Source organism: Pelodiscus sinensis, unplaced genomic scaffold, assembly GCF_049634645.1.
Source record: "Pelodiscus sinensis isolate JC-2024 unplaced genomic scaffold, ASM4963464v1 ctg63, whole genome shotgun sequence".
NCBI classification, from domain to species: domain Eukaryota; kingdom Metazoa; phylum Chordata; order Testudines; family Trionychidae; genus Pelodiscus; species Pelodiscus sinensis.
This window is the reverse complement of record NW_027465976.1, coordinates 65355-86977: the sequence shown is the minus strand read 5'-3', so window position 1 is coordinate 86977 and position 21623 is coordinate 65355. Positions and strand designations below refer to the sequence as shown.

The 21623-nt window shown below is 46.1% G+C and overlaps 1 protein-coding gene across 20 annotated transcripts in view; it reads left to right on the top strand.

Moving 5' to 3' along the window:
* The window catches only part of SMARCD3 (SWI/SNF related BAF chromatin remodeling complex subunit D3), a 290614-nt gene that overhangs the window by 253159 nt on the left and 15832 nt on the right, over positions 1-21623 (top strand). For all 20 annotated transcript variants that reach the window (XM_075917551.1, XM_075917539.1, XM_075917552.1 and 17 more), the window contains 2 exons: positions 131-228; positions 914-1049. In XM_075917551.1, coding sequence (XP_075773666.1) covers positions 131-228; positions 914-1049 — 234 coding nt within the window. The remainder of the gene's footprint in view (positions 1-130; positions 229-913; positions 1050-21623) is intronic.

Here is a 21623-nt window from a genome sequence, read left to right as displayed (position 1 = left end):
ATAAGCTTTCAGAATTACCTGACTTTTGAGCCCTTGATTTCTCACCTTCCTGTTCAATTGCAAGGTAGGTTACACCCCTCCCCCCCCCCCCCCCCCCCCGAGATATTAACAAACCTTTTACCTTGTTTAGATCTTCGACTGTCCACGGCTAAAGTTTTCTGAAATTCCTCAGAGACTCACTAACCTGTTGCTGCCTCCAGACCCCATAGTTATAAATCACATCATCAGGTAAGTATACCATCCATCCCAGCACTGCCTGGGTTTTCTACCACAAAGGAAGTGTGAGCCATTTCCCTCTTTGCCCTGCAGATGTTGCCAAACAGTCCTCCATTTTCTGTCAAGCCAAGACCCTGATAATTTGTATTTGTGATACTTTCACAGCCCCCATTATTCTAGTATCTGGGTGCTTCATGAACTTTCATGTATTTATCCTCACAACCCCCTTTAAGGAAATGTTGTTATCCCTTTGGTGCAGATGGGAAGTTGAAGTACAGAAAGACTTAACTGTTTTGTCCAAAGTCAAAGAAGAGGTAAGTAGTAGAGCAAATAATCTGTCTGTCTCTCACTAGTCCTCAGTCCTAAACACTGGACCAACTCTTCTTTCTAAAAAGGTACCTGCCTCTATCCCCTGGAACAGATCCTGCCGGAATATTGAGCTTTCCCCCAGGCCAGCACTCCTGTGAAAAGACTAGCATCACTTGAAGCTCCCATTGTGCCCTGCTCCCTATAGTGCCTCCAACTAGGAGATGTTGGGACTGTAGATTCTGAGTGTGCCACAGAAGACGCTCTATTATGCCCATTCTTTTCTAGTTAAGTCTGGAAGAAGTTTCAGCAGATTCTGCTAAAAGCATGGACTGACATGAGCCTAACATTTAAAGTACAATTCAGGGTTCTGTTGCTGTCTTCTCCATAGTGTTGACCCCAATGACCAAAAGAAGACAGCTTGTTATGACATAGACGTGGAAGTTGAAGATCCCTTAAAAGGACAAATGAGCAGTTTTCTCCTCTCAACAGCCAACCAGCAGGAGATCACAGCGCTGGATAACAAGGTACTGGCACAAGAGTGAAGTATTGAAAGTATCATAGAGCATAGTATATGTGAATATTTAGAATGTGGAGCATGGAGTCACATGCTATACTCTGGGGCTGTGTCTACATTGGCACCCCTTTCCGGAAAAGGGATGCTAATGTAGACTTCGGAATTGCAAATTCCGCGGGGGATTTAAATATCCCCCGCGGCATTTGCATTTACATGGCTGCTGCTTTTTTCCGTCTTGGGGATAAGCCAGAGAAAAGCGCCAGTCTAGACATGATTCTCCGGAAAATAAGCCCTTTTCCGGAGGATTTCTTATTCCTACTTTCCTCCTACTTTCAAATAGGAATAAGAAATCCTCCGGAAAATGGCTTATTTTCCGGAGAATCACGTCTAGACTGGCGCTTTTCTCCGGCTTATCCACAAGCCGGAAAAAAGCGGCAGCCATGTAAATGCAAATGCCACGGGGGATATTTAAATCCCCCGTGGAATTTGCAATTCCGAAGTCTACATTAGCATCCCTTTTCCGGAAAGGGGTGCCAATGTAGACACAGCCTGGGTGTGTTTAGACTACACCTCTCTGCCAACAGAGAGAGATAGATTAGGCACATCGAAATTGCTAATGAAGCGTGGATTTAAATATCCCATGCTTCATTAGCATAAAAATGGCTGCCACTTTTTTTTCAGCACGGAGCTTTGTCGGAGAATAGCAGCAGTCTAGAGGCTGATCTTTCCAAAAATAAAGCCTTTTTCGAAAGATCCTGTAAACCTTATTTCATGAGGGATAAGGGATCTTTCAACAAAGGCTTTATTTTTGGAAAGATCAGCCTCTAGACTGCCGCTTTTCTCCAACAAAGCTCCGTGCCAAAAAAAAGCAGCGGACTTTTTATGCTAATGAAGTGTGGGATATTTAAATCCCCGCTTCATTAGCAATTTCGATGTGCCTAGTCTACATCTCTCTGTTGGCAGAGAGGTGTAGTCTAGACACACCCTCTGAGAGTACAGTCTGAGGTGGGTATGTTTTCACAGGACATGCTCCATGGGTGTGGATATTCATAGTTTTTAAGGCCAGAAGGGACTACCTAGAGATTGAGGTCCTATTTAACACAGGTCATAGAACTTCACTCAGTTACCTTTATATTGAGCCCAATAATGTATATGATGAAAAATACTGTCTACAAAGGCATCAACTCTTGATTTAAGAACATCAGGAGATAGAGATTCCGTCACTTCCCTTGCTGATTTGTTCCAGTGTTTAATCACTCTCCCATGAAAACTTGATTTTGTCTGGTTTTAACTTCTAGCTATTCATTCTGCTTTCTCCACTAGCAAAAGAGACCTTTACTATCTGGTATTGTCTCAACATGTAGGTACTCATATACCATGATCAAGTCCACTTTTGATTTTCTTTTTTAAGATTGAGCTCTTTAAAGCTCTCATGTAAAACAAGTTTTTTTCCAGTCCTCAAATAATTTTGTGGCTCTTTTCTGTGCCCTCTCCAGTTTTACACTTTTTTTAAAAATGTGGATATGAGAACTAGATACAGTAATGACATCCTCACTCTGTTCATTTCTCACTATTTATACATCCTGAGATTGCTTTGGTTCTTTTTTGCAGAGTACTGAATTAGGTACTCATGTTGAAGAATTTGTCCTTTATGACCACTAGATATTTCAGTCATTGTAGTCCAATGTACAGCCCCCCATTCTATAGGAATGGCCTATGTTCTTTTGTTCCCAGATGTATAACCTTATATATGATTGCAGTAGAATACATTTGTATTAATAGGACCAGCTTACCAAATTATTCAGATTGTTCTGTATGACCGCCCTATTTTTGTAATTATCAGTCAACCAATCTTTTTGTTGTCTACAAATTTAATCAGTGATTTTATAAAATAAATAATTCCAAATCACCTGTTTTTTTAGATCTATCCACTAGTTCTTAATTGTGCTATACCAGGGGTGTGCACTAATTTTTGATGGGGGGCCACTCCCAAGATTTTAGAAAGTGTTTGAGGCTGCACTCTTCCCTGGTATTAATGGAGAAGGTGCAGGGTCTGGGATGGAGGTTGGATGCAGAAAGGAGCTTGGGGCAAGGTATTGGGGTGCAGGAGGGAGAATAGAGTCTTGGAGGGAGCTTGGGCAAAGGAGACATTTGTGACTTAGGGCAGGGAATTGGGGTGTAGGGTTTTGGGATGGGACCTAGGGTAGGAGGGGATTGTGATCTCAGGCAGGAGATTGGGATTCCAGATCTGGGAGGGGGTATGGGTGCATGTGGAGTTGCAGAGCAGGACTGGGGGGCAGAGGGTTGAGGAAAGGAGGGGCTGAGGTGCCAGAGGCAGGTTCTCACCAGGAGACTTACGAGCCTGCCTGCAGAGTTAAAGGCTTGCAGAGTTTAAAATGTTTTTGCCTGCTCGGCCATGTGCTTGAGTGAGTAAGCAGGAGGGTTGTGTGTTGTGGCTGCCTGTTATTCAAACAAGCTGCACCCATTGCCCATTGTCTGTCCAGAACCCGGCCAATGAGATTGTGCTGGGGGCAGGAACAGCATCCAAATCTTCCCCTCTCCCCTCCGGACTCAAAGAGAAAGCGCCCAGCATCTGTGTTTGATTGGCATGCAGGGCTGTGGGGCAAGCAATGGAGCCTGCCTGGGGTTCCCACTGCCTCCATGGGCCAGATCCGGTGGCTTGGCAGTTTGGATATAGCCCACAAGCTGTATTTTGCCCAAGCCTATGCTATGCTAACTGAATCACCTTACAAAAGTCTCAGTATATTACATCTATCCAGTTACCATTATCAGCCAACTTGCAATCTCATAAAAAATGAAGTCAGGATTGTTTGTCATGATTTATTTTCTACAAAACCATACTGATTAACATTAATTATGTTCCCCTTTTTATATAAATTGAATCCTATATCAGTTTTCCCACTCTTACCTGCGATTGATGCCAAGCTTAACTTTCTTAATTACCTGGGTCATCTCACTTGTGTTTTTGAGTATTGTCAAGATATCAGCATTCTTCCAATCTTCTGGAATTTCCCTCAATATTTCAAGATTTATTGAAAATTAGCATTAGGGGCCAGAGATCAGCTCCGACAACTCTTTTAGGACTTCTGGATGCAAGTGATCTGTGCCAGTTGATTTTAAAATTGTTTATTCCTAGTAGATATTGTTTAATATCCTCCCTAGTTACTAATGGACTGAAAGATAGTTCATCTTCCCATAATATGAGATCATTCTGCTTCTTTCCAGATGTGAAACAGAAGTAAGGGACCAGCTTGTTTTTTAACTTTAACATCAGGAATTTCAAGACAGACTTCTCTGATTTTACTTGAGGACTTTGAGAAAAGGAGGGTGTTTAAGTGTTTATCTACACATAAAAAACTTTACCACTTTAACTGTATTGGTGTAGATATAGAAGTAAAACTGCAGAGGGAGAATGTAGTTACATCTGCAAAACTTTGCTAATTCTCATAAACTAGTCCAGTGTAAGCACCTTTATGTGAGGAAAATGGTGCCATACTATAGTATGTACCAATTTAGCTATTTCACCATAAAATCACATCACTAATCAAAACAGTTTAAATTGTTACAAAAACTGTATGCACATAATCCACATTCACTGAATCATTAGAATAGTTGGGATATTGAATGTTTAACAGCAAAGTCATTTGCTAAATATTTTAGTCGTTTCAATTGAATAGGTGGTAACAATTACCAAAAAGGGGGGCTAAGCCTTATGACTTAGGCTAAGTCTACGCTGCAAGTTTTTGCCAGTATAGCAGTCTTGGTTACTGGTATGATTTTTTTATGACATTTTAATCCTGTTGGAAGTCCTAGTGTAGATGCATTTGTACTGGCATAAAAGTGCTTTTTCTGGTACAAATTATTTTCTCTACTAACTTAATATGAGTTACACGGGCAAAATCTCTTTTTTGCTTTTATAAATTACATCTACATAGGAGAGTTTTACTGAAATTTTCAAGCACAGATTAGCTTTTGTATCTGAGTTTGCAGTCTCTAAAACCAGGATGACAGCACTTCTCTATCTTCCATGGATGTTATGAGGACACTGATGCAACAGTGAGTGGGGCTGTGTACCTGTGATTGAATGATCGATGGATGTGGGGGGTTTTGGTTCATGCTGAATTACTCCAATACTTCCTATTGCAGGCTCATCCCCCTACCTTTTCATCACACTCTTCCCTGCAGTGTTCTATAGCCCGAACAGTTATTGCCATTATAAAATTATTGATTAGGGTGTAACATGAACGTGTCACACACGAATTCTTTCAAGCAGTTACTTTAGAGTTAATTAAGAAGATGAAATTGATGAAACATACTTTATTAGCTTTAGTTACTGCAGGCAAGTATAATCGAAATCATAGGAAAAATATAGAGAAGAATAAGGTAGGTACAGTAAAATGGTTTCCTGCCTTGTTCATGCTTACAATCTGATATTGGGCATGCTTATAAATTTTATGGAAACCATTTGAAAACAAAGATGGAAAGAAAAGTAAGGGAGATTACCCCCAGAAAAGGGATCTGGGCTGGACTCCCTACCTGCTTCTTCCATGTCATCCCCTGGTATCCCAACAACAGGTGGGATAACTTTTTTTTGTTTTTTTTGTACACCTTTTCCTGCTCCACTCATACATCCGGGATCAGATTGGATAAGATTTTGTCCCCTGCCTAGGCATACCAGCTAACAACATGTGGTATTCTGGTCAATCATAGTTAAATTTCCAACTATTGATATTAACAGGTTATGCCCCATTAGCTAACTCCAAAGTTACCTTTTGATTCTGACATATTCATTTGTGATTTACATATATCACACACCACACATTGCCAAATTATTTCAAGACTAGCCAATTAGCCCGACATAAAACTGGATTTTCAGGTCTCTCCTCCACGTCGGCCTTCTCTCCTGAGCCTTCGGTCTCTCGCTCCGTCTCGCTCTCTGTCTCCTCTTTCTACTGCCTCCCCCCTCCCGCCCTCTCAGCTCTCCCTGCCTCTCTCTCTCTCTCTCTCTCTCTTTCTCTTCTCCTCCCCCTCCTGCCTCTCACTCTCTTTCTCTTCTCCTCCCCCTCCTGCCTCTCGGGGGACCGCGGAGCCCAAACGGCTGTTTGGGCTCCATGCTCCCCGTGCTGAATGGGGAGGCCGGAGCCCAAATGGTTGCTTGCGCCACTTGCTCCCCCACGGCGGCCTGGCTGAGTGGCACAGAAGTCAGACGAGCGCCATGGCAGGAGGCGAAGGGGGGGCAGGGCGATGACGTTCACAGCCAGGGGGCGGAGTCTGGAGCCACTGTCATGCTGCACGTCACGTCACCGCCCCGCCCCCCTTCGCCTCCCGCCGTGGCACTTGGCTGACTTCTGTGCCGCTCAGCCAGGCCACTGCTGGGGCGCAAGTGGCCGTTTGGGCCCTGCGCTCCCCATGCAGCACAGGGCTGCTGCATGGGGACCACAGCGCCCAAATGGCCTCTTGTGCCGCTTGCTCCCCTGCAGCGGCCCGGCTGAGTGACATAGAAGTCAGCCGAGCGCCACGGTGGGAGGCGAAGGACGTGACTCAGGCAACAGCGCCGCCCAGAGGCAACAGCCAGCATTTCAGCGTTACAGAGTCACAGACATTGGGCCACACTGATACTGTGGCAAGATCCTGGTCCATGCCCCTCACCCAGGGGCCCCTTCTTGGGCCACAAATCAACTGGAGATCCTTTCTCATGCAATCACCCGTTCCTTTTTTTTCCCGTGCCAATTTCCCACCACATTCTATTTTCAGAACTTTGTTCGTTTCTGCAGCAAACTCCGCTAGCCTCTCCAGCTGGCTGGGGAGCACACTCAGCCATTCTCTGGCTCCTCCCATTCCATTCCCCCCCAACTGCCCTCTGACTAATGAGGCCCACGTCTGTTTTCCATTAGCCCTTCACTCATGGGCTTGCTCAGCTGGCTTCAACTGCCCTTTTTGGCCAGGATGGAGTGGCAGAACTCTGGCTTAGCCAGCAGCCTGTCACAATACATATAGTTAAATTAATAACTTCAGGAAAAACACAAAGGACTCATGTTAGCTAATACCAACTGCCTACTTCTAGTATGCCTCAATCTAAGCTCTTAATATATAAAGCTTATAGAAGGGGTGGGGAACCTCAGGCCTGGGGGCTGCATCCTGCCCCCAGCTTGATTGGATCCGGCCTGAGGGACTCAGGCCCCCCTCCCTCCCCCTCCCAACACTGGGGAGCCAGTGCTGGTGCTCCAACCCTCACCCCCTTGCTGCCCCACCACAGGGGTGGAGCCCACACAAAATCTACTAGGCTGGGCCCCCTTGGCTCTGGTGTGGAAGGGGAATGTGGGAAGTGTCTTTCTCCTTTTCAGAGACCATATCAGTAAGGGGTTTGGGGGTGTTTCTTCCTCACATGTGTGTCCTCTGATTTTTTTGTGGATCAGTGGCCCCTGACAAAAGGTTCCCCACCCTGGCTTATAGTCAAGTCTATTTTTAATACATATAGTGTAGTTCTACTTGCTGTAACAATCTTAGTACCTTACATTATTATTTCTATATAGAGAAAAGGTTGGAGGAGACCTCATGAGATCAACAAGCAGGACCAATCCCAACTAAATCATCCCAGCCAGGACTTAAAAGCCTATAGGGATGGAGATTCCATAGGGAACCCATCCCAGTGCTTTCCCACCTTCCTCAGGAAATAGTTTTGTTTCCTAATATCCAATCTAGACCTCTCCCACTGCAACTTAAACCATTGCTACTTGGTCTGAGAGCAGCCTCTTTCCATCCTCTTGAAATTCCCCTTCAGGTAGTTGAAGGCTGCTATCAAATCTCCCCTCACTCTTCTGTAGACTAAATAAGCCCAAATCTCTCAGCCTCTCCTCATAAATCAAGAGCTCTAGTCCCCTATTCATTTTTGTTGCCCTACGCTGAACTCTCTCCAGTGCATCCACATCCTTTCTGTAATGGGGGCCCCAGAACTGGACACAGTACTCCAGTTGGGCCCTCACCAGTGCCGAATAAAGGAGACTGTGATGGGATGCGACCACAGGTGACCCCTCAGGGGTGCCTCCCAGGGTGCTGACACAGCCACTGCCACTCACCTTTCTGCTCTCTGGGAGTATGTCTACACTAGCCCCCTAGTTCGAACTAGGGAGGCTAATGTAGGCATTCGAAGTTGCAAATGAAGCCTGGGATTTAAATATCCCGGGCTTCATTTGCATCTTCCCGGGCGCCGCCATTTTTAAATGTCCCTTAGTCCGAACTCCGTGCCCGCGGCTACAAGTGGCATGGAGTAGGTAGTTCGAATTAGGATCTCTAATTCGAACTACCGGTACACCTCATTCCACTTATTAAGTAGTAATAAGTGAGAACAGGCAGAGCAAAGTAAGTTACAAATCAAAAGAAACAAAAACGCTTGGCTAATTCTACACTGAAACCTCAGTACAAAATCTTCACACTCACCCTAAAACCTCTTTTCCAGTTGCCCCTCCAAACCAGGGCTGTCTCCCCCACCTTAGGCTCCTTCCTTCAGGTGCAGCCCAGCCAAAAGACCAAGGCCTCTGTTTTCCTATTCTTTTTGTTAAGGAATTGGGACCACTCCCTACTAACCACTGCTCAGACTTCAGGGCAAAAGAGATTGACATCTGCTCATCAAGACTTTGACGGTAACACCTTCCACGTCTCTCCTTCACACATTTAAACCTCACAAAGTATTCCTCGCTCCCCGTGTCTAATTTTACACCCAAAAATGATACATACGCCAAAGTAAGATAAACAGAACCAGCAGATCATGACATGAAGATTGGTGGGTTACACAAAATAATTTGCTCAAAGCACTTTTGAGTTATGTAAATTCATGTCCGGGGGGGAAGGGGCGGTGAGGTGTCTGTCACAGGGAATAATCACTTCTTTAGATCTGCTGGCAATGCTCCTATTAATGCACCTGACTATGCCATTAGCCTTCTTGGCAACAAGAGCACATTGTTGACTCGTATCCAATTTCTCATCCACTGTAATCCCCAAGTCCTTGTTGAACCTCAGATTTCTTTTGGCCCAATCCTCGAATTTGTCCAGGTCACTCTGGACCTTCTCCCTGCTCTCCAGCATAGCTACCTCTCCCCCTAGCTTAGTGTCATCTGCGAACTTGCTGAAAATGCAATCCATCCCCTCATCCAGATCATTGATAAAGATGAACAAAACTGGACCCAGAACCAGCTCTTGGTGCACTCCACTTGATACCTATCACCAGCCAGACATCAGGATGCTGAATACTACCCATTGAGCCTAACAGTCTAGCCAGCTTTCTATCCACCTTACAGTTCATTCAGCCAATCCACACTTTAAAACTTACTGGCAAGAATACTGTGGGAGACTGTATCAAACTTTGCTAAAGTCAAGGTATATCATGTTCACTACCTTCCCTATATCCATATCCCCATATCCAGTGCACCCACTGACCACAATTTAGCCAATGGACGCAGTGGGGAAAGCTTCCAGGCAATGTGTCTGTACTCTGCCATTTCCCTGGAGGCTTTCTCTCCCCACCAGGATGCTGCCACTGGTGCTCCAATCTCTGGTGGGAGAGGGCCCGGGGAGGCTGTCATAGAAGGCAGTCATGCTTATCAAATAGATTACATTTTAGCCAAAGCCATATACCCTCAAAGATCAGGTCAGGTGTTAACAGGCAACAGTTTCCCCTCTTCTGACCCCTGCTGACTCCCTTACCACTTCTCTAACTGCTTTATTTCCTACAACGTTCCCTTCAATGCCTATTGCTTTGAATCCCTTCTTACGTGCTCCTAGTACATGATCCCTCTCCTTCCCCACCATGTTGGCTACATCTACTCTGAGTTTTCTTGGCAAAAAATATGCTGAGGGAGTAATTTGCATGAGTCATGATCTCATTTGCATATTTTCTGCCGATCTGTTTTTGTGCTGGGGTTTTTGCGCACAAACAAGCAATGTGGACATTTTGTGATAGAGTAGGTGTGATAGAGCAGGTTAAAGGGGTTGGTGGAAGGGGAGCGAGGCAGCTCTTGTAGAAAGAGGCAGCAAACCTGGCTAATTAGGGGCAGATGAGACAGGGCGGCTGCAAATCAATTAAGGTCTAGGTGAAGCTGATTGTGGCTGCCACAAGGCCTCTGTGAAAACACTCCCTGAGGGTGGAGGGGGAGAGAGAGTTGAGAAGGAGTTTGGAGCATTGACAAGGAGTTTGCAGAGTGAAGGAGAGGTTTGGAGTGTGGAGAAAGACAACTGATAAGGGGACCGGAGGAGCCAAGTAGAACAGCAGCAGCCCTGATAAAGGCTGCAGGGAGATGCCAAACACCAAAACAAGGCGAGTGAATCTTATACTGGAACTCCTAAATTGTGGGACAGTGGCCTGACCGGGGCCAGAGGCCCAGAAGTGGGATTGACTCAGCCACAGTTTTCTTTCAGCACAAAAACCCCTTTTTCTGCAGGTCGATCTTGGGGGAAAAGGGGGTTTTGTGCAAAAAGAAAACATCCACACTGCTTGTTTGTGCGCAAAAACCCCAGCACAAAAATTGATCGGCAGAAAATATGTAAATGCGATTGACTCATGCAAATAAGTCCCTCACTAGCATATTTTTTGCCAAGAAAACTCGTAGAGTAGAATCATAGAATCATAGAATAATAGGACTGGAAGGGACCTCGAGAGGTCATCGAGTCCAGCCCCCCGCCCTCAAGGCAGGATCAAGCTCCGTCTACACCATCCCTGACAGATGTCTATCTAACCTGTTCTTAAATATCTCCAGAGAGGGAGATTCCACCACCTCCCTTGGCAATTTATTCCAATATTTGACCACCCTGACAGTTAGGAATTTTTTCCTAATGTCCAATCTAAACCTCCCCTGCTGCACTTTAAGCCCATTACTCCTTGTCCTGTCCTCAGAAACCAAGAGGAACAAATTTTCTCCTTCCTCCTTGTGACACCCTTTTAGATATTTGAAAACCGCTATCATGTCCCCCCTTAATCTTCTTTTTTCCAAACTAAACAAGCCCAGTTCATGAAGCCTGGCTTCATAGGTCATGTTCTCTAGACCTTTAATCATTCTTGTCGCTCTTCTCTGTACCCTTTCCAATTTCTCCACATCTTTCTTGAAATGTGGCGCCCAGAACTGGACACAGTACTCCAACTGAGGCCTAACTAGTGCAGAGTAGAGCGGCAGAATGACTTCACGAGTTTTGCTTACAACACACCTGTTGATACAACCTAGAATCATATTTGCTTTTTTGGCAACAGCATCACACTGTTGACTCATATTCAACTTGTGGTCCACTATGACCCCTAGATCCCTTTCCGCCATGCTCCTTCCTAGACAGTCGCTTCCCATCTTGTATGTATGGAACTGATTGTTCCTTCCTAAGTGGAGCACTTTGCATTTCTCCTTATTAAACCTCATCCTGTTTACCTCTGACCATTTCTCTAACTTGCTAAGGTCATTTTGAATTATGTCCCTATCCTCCAAAGAAGTTGCAACCCCACCCAGTTTGGTATCATCTGCAAACTTAATAAGCGTACTCTCTATCCCAATATCTACATCATTGATGAAGATATTGAACAGTACGGGTCCCAAAACAGACCCTTGAGGAACTCCACTTGTTATCCCTTTCCAGCAGGATTTAGAACCGTTAACAACAACTCTCTGACTACGGTTATCCAGCCAATTATGCACCCACCTTATCGTGGCCCTATCTAAGTTATATTTGCCTAGTTTATCAATAAGAATATCATGCGAGACCGTATCAAATGCCTTACTAAAGTCTAGGTATATGACATCCACCGCTTCTCCCTTATCCACAAGGCTCGTTATCTTATCAAAGAAAGCTATCAGATTAGTTTGGCATGACTTGTTCTTCACAAACCCATGCTGGCTATTCCCTATCACTTTATTACCTTCCAAGTGTTTGCATATGATTTCCTTAATTACCTGCTCCATTATCTTCCCTGGGACAGACGTTAAACTGACCGGTCTGTAGTTTCCTGGGTTGTTCTTATTCCCCTTTTTATAGATGGGCACAATATTTGCCCTTTTCCAGTCTTCTGGAATTTCCCCTGTCTGCCATGATTTTTCAAAGATCATAGCTAAAGGCTCAGATACCTCCTCTATCAGCTCCTTGAGTATCCTGGGATGCATTTCATCAGGACCTGGTGACTTGCTGACATCTAACTTTCCTACGTGATTTTTAACTTGTTCTTTGTGTATCCTATCTTCTAAACTTACCCTCTCTCTGCTTGTATTCACTACGTTAGGCACACCTCCAGACTTCTCGGTGAAGACCGAAACAAAGAAGTCATTGAGCATCTCCGCCATTTCCAAGTTCCCTGTTACTGCTTCTCCCTCCTCACTAAGCAGTGGGCCTACCCTGTCCTTGGTCTTCCTCTTGCTTTTAATGTATTTATAAAAGGTCTTCTTGTTTCCCTTTATGCCTGTAGCTAGTTTGATCTCATTTTGTGCCTTTGCCTTTCTAATCTTGCCCCTGCATTCCCGTGTTGCTTGCCTATATTCCTCCTTTGTTAGTTGTCCTAGTTTCCATTTTTTATATGACTCCTTTTTTATTTTGAGATCGTGCAAGATCTCCTTGTTAAGCCAAGCTGGTCTTTTGCCATATTTTCTATCTTTCCTACACAGCGGAATTGTTTGCTTTTGGGCCCTTAACAACGTCCCTTTGAAATACTTCCAACTCTCCTCAGTTGTTTTTCCCTTCAGTCTTGCTTCCCATGGGACCTTACCTACAAGTTCTCTGAGCTTATCAAAATCTGCCTTCCTGAAATCCATTACCTCAATTGTGCTGGTCTCCCTTCTACCTTTCCTTAAGATCATGAACTCTATTATTTCGTGATCACTGTCCCCTATACTGTCTTCCACTTTCAAGTTCTCAACTAGTTCCTCCCTATTTGTTAAAACCAAATCCAGAACAGCTTCTCCTCTGGTAGCTTTTTCAACCTTCTGAAACAGAAAGTTGTCTCCAATGCAGTCCAGAAACTTATTGGATAGCCTGTGCCTCGCTGTGTTAGTTTCCCAACATATGTCTGGATAGTTGAAGTCCCCCATCACCACCAAATCTTGGGCTTTGGATAGTTTTGTTAATTGTTTAAAAAAGGCCTCATCCACCTCTTCCACCTGGCTAGGTGGCCTGTAGTAGACTCCTAGCATGATATCACCCTCGTTTTTTACCCCTTTTAGCTTAACCCAGAGACTCTCTACACAGCTATCTCCTACGTTCATCTCCACTTCAGTCCAAGTGTGTACATTTTTAATATACAAGGCAACCCCTCCTCCCTTTTTTCCCTGTCTGTCCTTCCTGAGCAAGCCGTACCCTTCCATACCAACATTCCAATCATGCGTCCCATCCCACCAGGTTTCTGTAATACCAATGATATCATAGTTGTATTTATTGGTTAGCAATTCCAGTTCTTCCTGCTTATTACCCATACTTCTCGCATTTGTATATAGGCATCTAAGATACTGATTTGATCTTGCCTCCCTGTTGTGCCCTGACCCTCCTTTCTCCTTGCCATTGTAGGCCGTAGTCCCCCCCCATTTCCAACCCATCTCCCAGTCCCGCACATGCAGCACTTACCTGTGGGCTTTGTTCACCTGCCCCCGACAAACCTAGTTTAAAGCCCTCCTCACAAGGTTAGCCAGTCTGTGTCCAAACAAGGCCTTCCCGCTCCTGGAAAGGTGAACTCCATCTCCGCCAAGCAGTCCTTCCTGGAAGAGCACCCCGTGATCAAGGAAGCCGAATCCCTCCTGGTGACACCATCGTCGCAGCCAGGCATTCACCTCCAGGATGCACCTCTCTCTGCCCGGGCCCCTACCTTTGACAGGAAGGATAGAAGAGAATACCACCTGCGCTCCAAACTCCTTCACCCGTACTCCCAAAGCCCTGTAGTCACACTTGATCCGCTCAGTGTCACACCTGGCAGTATCATTTGTGCCCACGTGGATGAGTAGCATGGGGTAGTAGTCAGAGGGCCGGATAATCCTCGACAATGCCTCCGTAACATCTCGGATACGGGCCCCTGGCAGACAGCATACCTCTCGAGATGAGCTGTCAGGGCGACAGATGGGTGCCTCCGTTCCCCTCAGAAGAGAGTCTCCAACCACCACTACCCTACGCTTCCTCCTCGCAGTGGTGGCAGGAGACTGCTCAACCTTGGTGGTGCAAGGCCTGGTCTCCTCCACTGTGGGGGGTGACTCCTTGTCTCCTGCTGAAAGTAAAGTGTAACGGTTATGTAACAACACAGTGGGAGGGTTAGGAGCAGGGGTGGAACACTGCCTGCTGCCGGAAGTAACCAGCTGCCAGTTCTCACCCTGCACCACCGCCTCCTCCATAAGTGGCTGGTCAACAGTCCCACATCCTAGGACAGTGACCTCCGTGGACTCCACAGGAATACTGTCCAGGAATTCCTCATGGCTTCGAATGCTCCTCAGCCTGGCCACCTCCTCCTGTAGCTCTCCCACCTGCTGCCTGAGAGATTCCACCAGCAGGCACCTTTCACAACGGTTGTCTCCCCCAGCCTGGAGATCACTCAGTGGGAATTGCAAGCCACAACTACAGCAAGACCACACCAGGACCTGGGTAGAGGCATCCATGCTCAGGTTCTCTGTCTGGATACAGGCACAGGTGGAGGAGACAGGAGAAGTACTGGCACAAGCGCTTCGGGTCTTCATCACCATCAGTCACTCCCTCTGCCCAACTCCCTCTTCAACTCCCCTGTCTGCAGTCCCCTGTCCGCTTCGCTCCCCTGGTCGCACTGCTCTGGCTTTTTAAAGCCTGCTTGCCTAGGTCAGGCCTGCCCCCTTCTGAGTCACACAGGGGAAGGCTGAGCCTGAGGCTAATCAGAGGCAATCAAGGGAACAATGGCAGGCTCTCAGTCCCAACTGCCACAGAAGCTGAAACTGAATATAGACATAGCCATCGTGGCTTAACTCCATGAGCAGGGCTCGACAAATAATACAATCTATGCGCGTGTGGCAAGTAGATTGTAACCCAGAAGAGTCGGGTTCAGGAGATCTGCACATGCACAGATCGCCGGACAGCGCGGCTGGCGAGCGGGGCTCACTGTGGTTCGGCGAGCCCTGTCCATGGGCTTAACTCCCATCACTGCAACACTGGTCTGGATGGATATAAACTGTTCAGGAAGAATGGTCAGGGCAGAAACATGCAGGAGTTACACTGTATGTAAGGGTATGTCTACACTACAGCATTAATTCAAATTAGTTAATTCGAACTAAGCTAATTCGAATTAGTGCATCTAGACCTAAAAACTAATTTGAATTAGCGTTTTGCTAATTCGAACTAGCATGTCCACATTGAATGGATCCTGAACCGAAGTTAAGGCTGGCCGGAACCAGTGCCAGCAGGGCATCAGGTTAGGACATAGAGTGTGGAGCTGCTGCCGCAGGCTAGCGGAGGGCTGTACTTAAAGGGACCCAACCCCCACCCCGGACAGACAGTTCTCAGGGTTCCCCGCTTGCTTGTCTACCTCGATGAGGGACTGCAAAGCAGTCCTGGCTTGGAGTGCCCTGAGTGCCCACACTCAGCACATTACAGCACTCGGCCATCAGCCCGGCTGCACTTGCTGCAGGCTGCCATCCGGGGGTGGGGGGTCAATCGGAGTGCTGTCAGGATCCAGGAGGCCCTGCAGGAGAGCTTCCACCCTGAGGAGCCCGCAGAGCCACCCCAGTCCTCCCCATCAGGGGCTCGTGCCCCATTCCTCCCTCACCTCCTTCCACTTAACCCTCCACAGCCCCCCTTCCTGATGTAAAAAATAAAGGACATGTGTGTTCAAAAATAGAAACTCTCTTTATTTAACAAAACTGGGGGGTGGAGGCATTAACCTTTGGGGAGACTGGGAAAAGGTGGTGGGAGAGGGGAAGAGAGAGGGTGGGAGAGGGGAGGGGTAAACCTGGGAAGAGGGAGCTGGAAGGGGGAAGCCAAGGGAAGAAGGAGGAAGGGAAGTATAAAACTATGGTACGCCATATCTTCAGTACTGTGTACAGATATGGTCTCCTCACTTCAAAAAAGATATTTTGGCCTTGGAAAGGTTTCAGAAAAGGGCAACTAAAATGATTAGGGCTTTGGAACAGGTCCCATATGAAGAGAGGCTAAAGCAACTGGGACTTTTCAGTTTAGAAAAGAGGAGACGGAGGGGGGATATGATAGAAGTCTATAAAATCATGAGTGGTGTGGAGAGGGTGAATAAAGAAAAGTTCTTCATTAGTTCCCGTAATATAAGGACTAGAGCACACCAACTGAAATTAATGGGTAACAGGCTTAAAACTAATAAAAGAAAGTTCTTCTTCACATGGCGCATGGTCAACCTGTGGGACTCCTTGCCACAGGAGGCTATGAAGGCTAGAACTATAACAGAGTTTAAAGAGAAGTTAGATAAAGTCATGGAGGTTGGGTCCATGGACTGCTATTAGCCAGGGGGTAGGAATGGTGTCCCTGACCTCTGTTTGTGGAAGGCTGGAGATGGATGGCATGAGTCAAATCTCTTCATCATTGTCTTCGGTCCATCCCCTCTGGGGCACCTGGTGTTGGCCGCTGTCAGTAGACAGGCTACTGGGCTAGATGGACCTTTGGTCTGACCCAGTACAGTCATTCTTACGTTCTTATGTTCTAAGCTCAGGGTCGGGGGTCTCACTGGACCAACTTGATTTTCATGCAAACCTGCTCCTGGGTTTGCATGTGGCCTTTGGTGGCCAGGCTGGCAGCTATCCTGCCCTAGATGGCCGCTTTGCTGTTCCTAGTGCAGTGATCATGGACATTGGAGGCCTCCCCCCAAACCTCAATGAGGTCCACGATCTCCGCACTAGACCAGGCGGGCGTCCACCTCTTGCAGCCCTGGGCAGGCTCCTGTGAGGTGCCAGCCTGGTCCTGGGAAGAGGCTTGGTGGCTGCGGGTGGCTGGCTTATGCTGTGCCAGATGCAGGGTCTGCTGGCTGGGTGCTGGCAGGCTTGCAACTGGCAGAAGCACTGTAGCCAGACCGTGCCCCTTTAAGGGCTCCGGTGCCGGGAGGTAGCTAATAGCCTTTTATGGACCTAACCTCCATTAAATTATCTAGCTTCTCTTTAAACTCTGTTATAGTCCTAGCCTTCACAGCCTCCTCTGGCAAGGAGTTCCACAGGTTGACTACACGCTGTGTGAAGAAGAACTTTCTTTTATTAGTTTTTAACCTGCTACAGAGAAATAGCTTGCTTTTTCAATATCCCTTTGAAAAACTGCCAACTCTCCTCAGTTGTTTTTCCCCTCAGTTTTGAGTCCCATGGGACCTTACCTATCAGCTCTCTGAGCTTACCAAAATCCACCTACCTGAAATCCATTGTCTCTATTTTGTTGTTCTCCTTTCTACCCTTCCTTAGAATTGTGAACTCAATGATTTCATGATCACTTTTTTAAACAATTAACAAAACTATCCAAAGCCCAAGATTTGGTGGTGACGGGGGACTTCAACTATCCAGACATATGTTGGGAAACTAACACAGCGAGGCACAGGCTATCCAATAAGTTTCTGGACTGCATTGGAGACAACTTTCTGTTTCAGAAGGTTGAAAAAGCTACCAGAGGAGAAGCTGTTCTGGATTTGGTTTTAACAACTAGGGAGGAACTAGTTGAGAACTTGAAAGTGGAAGACAGTATAGGGGACAGTGATCACGAAATAATAGAGTTCATGATCTTAAGGAAAGGTAGAAGGGAGACCAGCACAATTGAGGTAATGGATTTCAGGAAGGCAGATTTTGATAAGCTCAGAGAACTTGTAGGTAAGGTCCCATGGGAAGCAAGACTGAAGGGAAAAACAACTGAGGAGAGTTGGAAGTATTTCAAAAGGACATTGTTAAGGGCCCAAAAGCAAACAATTCCGCTGTGTAGGAAAGATAGAAAATATGGCAAAAGACCAGCTTGGCTTAACAAGAAAATCTTGCACGATCTCAAAATAAAAAAGGAGTCTCATAAAAAATGGAAACTAGGACAACTAACGAAGGATGAATATAGGCAAGCAACACGGGAATGCAGGGGCGAGATTAGAAAGGCAAAGGCACACAATGAGATCAAACTAGCTACAGGCATAAAGGGAAACAAGAAGACCTTTTATAAATACATTAAAAGCAAGAGGAAGACCAAGGACAGGGTAGGCCCACTGCTTAGTGAGGAGGGAGAAGCAGTAACAGGAAACTTGGAAATGGCAGAGATGCTCAGTGACTTCTTTGTTTCGGTCTTCACCGAGAAGTCTGGAGGTGTGCCTAACGTAGTGAATACAAGCAGAGAGAGGGTAAGTTTAGAAGATAGGATACACAAAGAACAAGTTAAAAATCACTTAGGAAAGTTAGATGTCAGCAAGTCACCAGGTCCTGATGAAATGCATCCCAGGATACTCAAGGAGCTGATAGAGGAGGAATCTGAGCCTTTAGCTATGATCTTTGAAAAATCATGGCAGACAGGGGAGATTCCAGAAGACTGGAAAAGGGCAAATATTGTGCCCATCTATAAAAAGGGGAATAAGAACAACCCAGGAACTATAGACCGGTCAGTTTAACGTCTGTCCCAGGGAAGATAATGGAGCAGGTAATTAAGGAAATCATATGCAAACACTTGGAAGGTAATAAAGTGATAGGGAATAGCCAGCATGGGTTTTTGAAGAACAAGTCATGCCAAACTAATCTGATAGCTTTCTTTGATAAGATAATGAGCCTTGTGGATAAGGGAGAAGCGGTGGATGTCCTATACCTAGACTTTAGTAAGGCATTTGATACGGTCTCGCATGATATTCTTATTGATAAACTAGGCAAATATAACTTAGATAGGGCCACAATAAGGTGGGTGCATAATTGGCTGGAAAACCATAGTCAGAGAGTTGTTGTTAACGGTTCTAAATCCTGCTGGAAAGGGATAACAAGTGGAGTTCCTCAAGGGTCTGTTTTGGGACCCGTACTGTTCAATATCTTCATCAATGATGTAGATATTGGGATAGAGAGTACGCTTATTAAGTTTGCAGATGATACCAAACTGGGTGGGGTTGCGACTTCTTTGCAGGATAGGGACATAATTCAAAATGACCTTAGCAAGTTAGAGAAATGGTCAGAGGTAAACAGGATGAGGTTTAATAAAGAGAAATGCAAAGTGCTCCACTTAGGAAGGAACAATCAGTTCCATACATACAAGATGGGAAGCGACTGTCTAAGAAGGAGCATGGCAGAAAGGGATCTAGGGGTCATAGTGGACCACAAGTTGAATATGAGTCAACAGTGTGACGCTGTTGCAAAAAAAGCAAATATGATTCTAGGTTGTATCAACAGGTGTGTTGTAAGCAAAACTCGTGAAGTCATTCTGCCGCTCTACTCTGCACTAGTTAGGCCTCAGCTGGAGTACTGTGTCCAGTTCTGGGCACCGCATTTCAAGAAAGATGTGGAGAAATTGGAAAGGGTACAGAGAAGAGTGACAAGAATGATTAAAGGTCTAGCGAACATGACCTATGAAGCCAGGCTTCATGAACTGGGCTTGTTTAGTTTGGAAAAAAGAAGATTAAGAGGGGACATGATAGCGGTTTTCAAATATCTAAAAGGGTGTCACAAAGAGGAAGGCGAAAATTTGTTCCTCTTGGTGTCTGAGGACAGGACAAGGAGTAATGGGCTTAAAGTGCAGCAGGGGAGGTTTAGATTGGACATTAGGAAAAAATTCCTAACTGTCAGGGTGGTCAAATATTGGAATAAATTGCCAAGGGAGGTGGTGGAATCTCCCTCTCTGGAGATATTTAAGAACAGGTTAAATAGACATCTGTCAGGGATGGTGTAGATGGAGCTTGGTCCTGCCTTGAGGGCGGGGGGCTGGACTCGATGACCTCTCGAGGTCCCTTCCAGTCCTATTATTCTATGATTCTATGATTCAACCAAGCTGCCTTCCACTTTCAAATTCTCAACCAGTTCCTCCCTATTTGTTAAAATCAAATCTAGAACAGCTTTCCCCCGGTAGCTTTTTCAACCTTCTGCAATAAAAAGTTGTCACCAATGCAGTCCAAGAACTTATTGGATAGTCTGGATAGTTGAAGTCCCCGATCACCTCCAAACCTTGGGCTTTGGATGATTTTGTTAGTTGTTTAAAAAAAGCCTCATCCACCTCTTCCGCCTGGATAGGTGGCCTGTAGTAGACTCCTAGTATGACATCGCCCTTGTTTTTTACCTCTTTTAGCCTAACCCAGAGACTCTCAACACTTCCGTCTCCTACGTCCATCTCCATCTCAGTCGAAGTGTGTACATTTGTAATATATAAGGCAACACCTCCTCCCTTTTTTCTGTCTATCCTTCCTGAGCAAGCTGTACCCTTCCATCCCAACATTCCAATCATGTATATTATCCCACCAAGTTTCTGTGATGCTGACAACATCATAGTTTTATTTATTAGCACTTCCAGTTCTTCCTGCTTATTACCCATACTTCTTGCAATTGTATATAGGCATCTAAGATACTGATTTGATCTTGCCTCCCAGTTTTGCCCAGATCCTCCTTTCTCTCTGCCATTATAGCCCATGCTCCTTCTCATTTCCGACCCATCTCCCAGGTTTCCATGTTCTTCACTTACCTGTGGACTTTGCTAACCTGTTCCTGTCGAACCTAGTTTAAAACCCTCCTCACTAGGTAAGCCAGTCTGTGTCCAAATAGGGTCTTCCCTGTCTTCAAAAGGTGAATGCCATCTCTGCCTCGCAGTCCTTCCTGGAATAGCATCCTGTGGTCGAGGAAGCCAAAGCCCTCCTGGTGATACCATCGTCGCAGCCAGGCATTCACCTCAGGGATGCACCTGTCTCTGCCCGGACCCCTACCTTTGACAGGAAGGATCAAAGAGAATACCACCTGCGCCCCCAAACTCCTTCACCTGTACTCCCAAGCCCTATAGTCACTCTTGATCTGCTCAATGTCACACCTCGCAGTATCATTTGTGCCCACATGGATGAGTAGCATGGGGTAGTAGTCAGAGGGCCGGATAATCCTTGACAATGCCTCCGTAACATCTCGGATACGGACCCCCGGCAGACAGCATACCTCCTGAGATGAAATGTTGGGGCGACAGATGGGCGCCTTCGTCCCCCTCAGAAAAGAGTCTCCGACCACCACTACCCTACGTTTCCTATTCGCAGTGGTGGCAGCAGACCTCTCAGCCTTGGGGATATGAGGCTTCTCCTCCTCTGTTGTAGGGGGTGATTCCTTATCTCCTGTATCAAGAAGAGCATAATGGTTTCCTAGTATCATGGCGGGAGGGTTCGGAGCAGGGGTGGAGCACTGCTTGCTGCCAGAAGTAACCAGCTGCCAGTGTCCACTCTGAGTCGTCTCCTCCTCCACCAGTGATGTGTCAGCAGTCTTGTGTACTGGGACAGTAACCTCAGCTGCCTCCACATGAGCACTGTCCTGGAATTGCTCGTGGATTTGGATGCTCCTCAAACTAGCCACCTCCTCCTGTAGCTCTCCCACCTGCTGCCTGAAAGATTCCACCAGCAGGCACCTTTCACATTGGATGGTCTCCCCAGCCTGGATATCAGTAAGTGGAAATTGCTAGTCACAATCCCAGG